Source organism: Kryptolebias marmoratus, linkage group LG17 (genome assembly GCF_001649575.2).
Source record: "Kryptolebias marmoratus isolate JLee-2015 linkage group LG17, ASM164957v2, whole genome shotgun sequence".
Taxonomy (NCBI): Eukaryota; Metazoa; Chordata; class Actinopteri; order Cyprinodontiformes; family Rivulidae; genus Kryptolebias; species Kryptolebias marmoratus.
The window spans coordinates 13,299,152-13,305,151 of record NC_051446.1 but is presented as its reverse complement, the minus strand read 5'-3'; the positions used below and the strand labels follow the sequence as shown (position 1 = coordinate 13,305,151).

General features: G+C 37.3%; 1 protein-coding gene across 1 annotated transcript in view; it reads right to left on the bottom strand.

Annotated features, from left to right (window-relative positions):
• Positions 1-545: 545 nt before the first annotated feature.
• Positions 546-6,000, bottom strand: part of itga3b (integrin, alpha 3b) — a 30,555-nt gene continuing 25,100 nt past the window's right edge. The window contains exons 22-26 of the mRNA XM_017418571.3: positions 5,358-5,471; positions 4,379-4,477; positions 4,173-4,298; positions 3,842-3,997; positions 546-2,356 (exon numbers count right to left, since the gene is read on the bottom strand). Coding sequence (XP_017274060.1) covers positions 3,887-3,997; positions 4,173-4,298; positions 4,379-4,477; positions 5,358-5,471 — 450 coding nt within the window. The 3' untranslated portion in view covers positions 546-2,356; positions 3,842-3,886. The remainder of the gene's footprint in view (positions 2,357-3,841; positions 3,998-4,172; positions 4,299-4,378; positions 4,478-5,357; positions 5,472-6,000) is intronic.

Below are 6,000 nucleotides of genomic sequence, written 5' to 3'. Positions count from 1 at the left end.
AAATTAAACGAAATAAACATTTGAAATATATGAGTTTGTATGTAATGTATGAATATAATATACAAGTTTCACTTTTTAAATGGAATTACTGAAATCAATCTACTTTTTCATGATATTCTAATTTTATGACCAGCACCTGTATATTTTACTGGTAAAGTATTAGTTTTTAAATGGAAGTAATCAAATGGGTAAATCTGATGGTGATATTGTGTATTGGCTAAAAAAGTTCTGTGACCTTCTTTATTTTGTAACACTACATAGTGATTATGTCAAAAAAAAGGACCAATTGACCAGTCTACCCAATTTTTATAATAAAAGTTAAAAAAAAATAACTTTTTGCAAAATGTAGCATTTTATCTCTGGAGCCGGGTCAGTTTCATCCAGATAACACAGTATTTAAGCTCTACATAAATCCTCAGAAGATTACTTAATAAGAACAACATATAACAATTTAGTTCTTTATCAAATGTAAATATTTTGTTTTTGCTTATAATTTCTGTGCTGTAATCCAAGAAAAAATACTAAGTCTACCAACCTGACCAGAGTCTTGTTGAGTGAGTATTTAATTGGTTACAGTCAAGATATAAGGTTTTGAACATTTTCAAATGGATTACTCTGTCAATAGCTAAAGGTAAATAATAAATTTGACAACCTAGCTGTAAAAATGATTGTATTTGTATAAGTCTTTGATACAAAATATGTAATTGACCTATAGATTCATATTTCAACAGAAAGATTAAATAAAATAAAATAGAAGTTTTTTGCAGTTTTAATTACTGTTAAGACAAATTGTTTGCCTATGCAAAGAAACATGCCAGTATTGTAATTTATTTATAATATTTAAAGGTGAAAGGAATAAATGTGTGAGTAAATGTAGAGTAATGCATTGTGCAAACATTGTTTTTTAAAACATTTTTTTTTGTTGAATCCTCTGCAATAAAGACATTCAATTTTGCCTCTGTGTTCAAAATTACTGGATTCTGAGTTTGATGAAAACTGTTTAATTACACCAAAGCTGCACTGTACAAAAGTTAAAACCATCACATTGTGCATTTGTTTCAGCCCTTCCCCCTTCTACTTGAAAAGTCAGTGAAGCCTTACAGGACAGTGTACGCGTGAGCTGATTGGGTATCAGGGACTGCAGTTGTAATGCAACACTTGGTCCTAATAAATGACCGTTTTCTCTCAGTTCAGTCTCTCTTCAGTGCTACAGGTTGGCCTCATTAGTTGCTTTTTGTATAATTCAAGCATTGGCTACCTTTCCTTTAGAAAAAAACAAACTAGAAATAAAAGCATTCATTTACATAATCTAACTTATGTACAGTTTCATGTATACCCTTTTTTTTTCTGGATCATTTCGTATAAAGGTTTATTCCAGTGTTTCGACTCCCTGTATAACATTCTTTCAAAATGGGTTTCAGTAATTCTGTTAGCTCCAGATAATGTAATAAATAAAAATAGGCATGCTTGAATGAGCCTTGCTGTGGGTTGATTGTATGTCACAAAAACAAGCTATTTTAAAAGCCAGAAACATAATGCCATAAAGGGAAAACAAAGTTGCAATGCTCATCTAATATCGACATTCATATACAGACAATGTATTTAAAAATGCCAACATCTAGTTGGGAACAAGAATGCTGAAGTTGAAGCCAAAACGGAAAAAAGCGGATGCTACCAGCTTCAGTTACAACAGGAAGAGGCAGAAACGCTTTATCCATTTTTTTGTTTTGTTTTCCTTTTTTGATGAATGGTTTAAAAGCATTAATTACAGAGCACAAAATGACATTGGATCAAGCAGAAATTGAAGTAAATGTACCAATCAAAGCAACATTGTAGACTAAATACTTAAATGACCAGACTTTGATAAAAAAATTGAGTTGAAATAATTTGTAAAAACACTAAAACAGATTAAATATATTAAAACATAAAACAATTTAAATGCAGCCAAGAGTTCCAATGTACAACACTGCAACAAACAAAAATAGTTTAAAAAAAAATTACAATCTCTCAAATAAGTTGTTCAGTATATTGCACAGAAAAAGTTGACGTCTAAGAAAACAACAACAATTAAAAGCAGTCTCTGCAGTTAGTCCATGTGCCGTGCAGTGTCCTTGTGGCTCAGTGAGGGCTCAGTGTTCTCCGTTGGGCCCCTGTGGCAGTGAGTGGTTCAGGGTTCAAAGCAAAGGCATCAGTAGTAACAACGCTGCATCTCTGTCCAGCTGGTAATCCAGGACTTTTTCTGTGGCTCTTCGGGCTGAAATCCCAGATTGAACTGATACCGTTCATCCCTTGGAATTTTCACCCCCTGGTACTTTGGCATTATTCGGTAGTAGATGGATCGCTTGAAGAATCCAAGCTGGCAGGGAAACAGAAAGTACAAGTTGACAAACATGGAAAGCAGAAGCACTGGGAGAAACGATATTAATGACAGAGGAGCTTTAGGGTTACAAAGCTGAAAAAAAAATCAAGTTAGACTACAGTGAAACCCATGAGGGGGGTGGGAAAAAAGAGAAAGAAAGAAAGAAATACAATTCCAATTCCAAAAATATGGCATGTTGTGTAAAATGTAAATTAAACATAATGCAATGTTTTAAATGTCTCAAAATCCCTTATTTAATTCCCAATGGAACATAGTAACCATATCAAATGTTTCAACTAAGAAGCTGCACCATTATTAGAATAAAAGTCATTTTAAATGCTATGACTGCAAGACACCTCGAATAAGTTGTTACAGGGCCCTGTTTCCACTGTGAATCATCTCCTCTTCTTTTAACAACAGTCTGTAAACATCTGGGAGCTGAGGACAGCAGCTGCTGGAGGTTTTGGAGGAGAATGCTGTCCCATTCTGGTCTGATGTAGGATAATAACTGTTCAACAGACCTGGGTGTCCTTTGCCACTTTTTAAAATCATAATGTTTTCAATGTTTTCAGTTGGTGAGAGGTCTGCACTGCAGGCAGGCCAGTTCAGCACCCGGATGCTTCTACTACGAAGCCACGTTGTTGTAACAGATGCAGTCTGTGGTTAAGAGTTATCTTGCTGAAACATGCAAGGGCTTCTCTGGAAAAATATGTTTCAGGCCATTTTAAACAAGCTTTGGCTCAGAGAAGACAGCAGAGTTTCTGAATGGTGTTCACATCCGGCTTCTTCTTCGCATGATAGCACTTTCAGCCTGCATTTGTGGATGGCACGGTGAACTGTGTTTACAGAATGATTTATGGAAGTGTTCTTGAGCCCGTGCACTGATGTCCAGAACAGAATGAGACCTGACTTTGATGTAGAGCTGCCTGAGGGCCAGAGGATCACAGGCATTCAGTATTTCGGCCTTGTCCTTTGCTTACTGAGATTTTTCCAGATTCTTGAAATGATATTATAAATTGTAGGTGATGGGATATTCAAAGTCTGATCTGTTGCCAATTAACCTAATTAGTTGCAAAATGCTCCTCTATCTGTTTCTTATTTGTACCTCTTACTTTTATAGCCTTTTGTTGTCCTTGTCCCAACTTTTATCAAATTTAAAATAACCTTATTTTTTCCTAAAAATGGTACAATTTCTTAGTTTAAACATTTGATGTTTTCTATGTTCCACTATGAATAAAACGTGGATTTACAGTATTTGCAAATCAATGCATTCTGTTTTCAGTTACATTTTACACAACTATTTAACTTTTTGGGAGTTGAGGTTGTAAGACAGATAGTATAAGGAGCACAATGTACAGTATTTGCCTGAAAGAAAATCAGAAGAAATATTAGTCAGCTCATTCAGAAGATGCTGAGGAGACAGAAAAGAAAGTGATAAGCTGAGTCACACCCCAAGTTTGTTAGGACTTAGGACTAATTTACCCCAAATCCCCAATGGTATGTGCTGTCAGGAAACACACAGGGGCCTTAGTAGTCCTCAGTCAGCCTCTCTGTCTCAGAGGGCTGGATCTTCATCTCAGCTTTCTGGGCCTTGGCTTCATACATTTCCCTCCTGCTAGCCCTCTGGAAGAAGCCACACTGGGGGGTGGAGCAGGAGGACGAATAGGAGGGTACACCAAGGGCATAAGGTTAGACTCAAAATGGAGATTTTAGAATCAGTCAAATGAATGTAACCAGAAAAGATGTTGGCTATGAGAACCCGTCGACACATGTCAGCAGAACATTAAGTGTAATAAGAGCAGTGGGGTCTCACCTTCCACATTATCAGAATGATTATTGCTAGAAGCACAATTCCTGCTACAGCTGAAGATATGATGATCCACAGGGGAAGCTCATAGGGTATCTCCGCCTCCTCCTCTGGTTCTATTTCTACCGTAAACTATACCGGAATGATGAAGAACGTTGAGTTAAATCAATATTATTACCGTTGTAGTCAGTCTTATGATTATAATAACATACACTGCGAGTCTGATTGTCCATCTTGATGGTTGGTTTATCTGTGATGAGCTTCAGTGTGGCTTGACCTGTGACTGAAACTCTCAGAGCATTGGGATAGTCCTGCAGGTGTGCACACAAAACATTGGAATATCATTAGAAGAGAAGATGCAAAAACCCAGATTTACATTTTATACTAAATAAAGGGTTAAAAAGTAAACATGAACTTGTCTTGCAACAAAATGTCTGTTTTGCACCTACCATTTGTAAAAGATGAAAACCAAATTCAGAGCTGTAAACAAAATCTCTGCAACTGCTTAGATGAGATTAATTACACTCTCTGACAAAAAAGGCACCCAGAAGGAACGGTCTGATTTGGATGAAGTTTGGTCCACATGTAAACTAACGGTCAGTATGTCAATGTATGTTTGATTTGCAGATTTACAAGGACCCATCTAGAATGGACACTAGAGGGCGTAAGTGTTGGCATCAAATGGAACGATTGTGTTATCAGGCAGTTGCCTGCCAGTGTTATAAACAGACACACCATTGTTGCTCCTGGCAACATGCTGTGGGGAGACTTCAGGTCACTCCAACAGCGACTTACAGCTCCCGAGACAGAACCCTGGAACAGTCTTCCAACAAGACATCTGTCCACACATAGCCTGTGTGTCTCCCAATTTTTCTCCAATTTAACTTCAACCCAGACCCGATCTGCCTGATATCGATATCCAATTACAGCAGTTGTGGGCCAGTTTGCCACAGAACGGGATACAGCACTTGTACCCAGACCCAGACCTAAGGAATGCCACGCCCTTCTGTCTGCATGCTTGGACTACCATCATCCATTTGATCCAATACAGACACATGACCTTTCCACACATGCAGATTGACTTAATTTCTACAACTCCATCTGGGTACTTAATGTTTTTTTCTTGTTAGAGAGTGTAGAAAAGTTGTGTATGTGACTGTGACTGTGTGTGTGTGTAGCTGGTGAGCTGACCTCCAACATGGTACTGTTCCACAGCCGGGACCGAACATAGATTTTAGCTGAAGTAGACATGTTAAGCAGGGGACAGGTAAATGTGACACAGTTTGCTGTCCCTTTGGAGCAATCCTTTAAGACAGGTAAAAAAAAAAACAGCAACACTTTGATCAAAACTTAAAAAATATAAAAACCTATATTATTCATTGTATGAATCATTTACATATTAGAAATGTCAGTGCTGTGTGTTTAAAGCAGCCCATCTGAAAGGCTTCGCCTGTTCTGATTGGTCCATTTAATAGTCAGAAATGATGGAGTCCAAGACTGTTCTTTTGCTCAAAGCACGTCAGACTATTCCTAAAGAAAGCACTGAAAATGTATTTCATGGTCACAAACGAAGTGTTTGAGGCACTTGAAGCGTTTCGAACAGGATATTTAGTTCCTTTTGTTGCGGGCTTTCTGCTGCGGGAATCTGCATACTGTTCATGAGAAGAAGAAACTATCCACACACACACTGAAGTAAGGGGAAAACGCAAGAAGTGCACTGTAGCTGTTTTTATTCACTTCTGAAAAAACTGACATGAAAAAGGCATCCATGGCTCTGAGATGCTTTTCAGTAATTTTTTACTTTTTATTCTAATATTTTTTTTGACATCTGCTA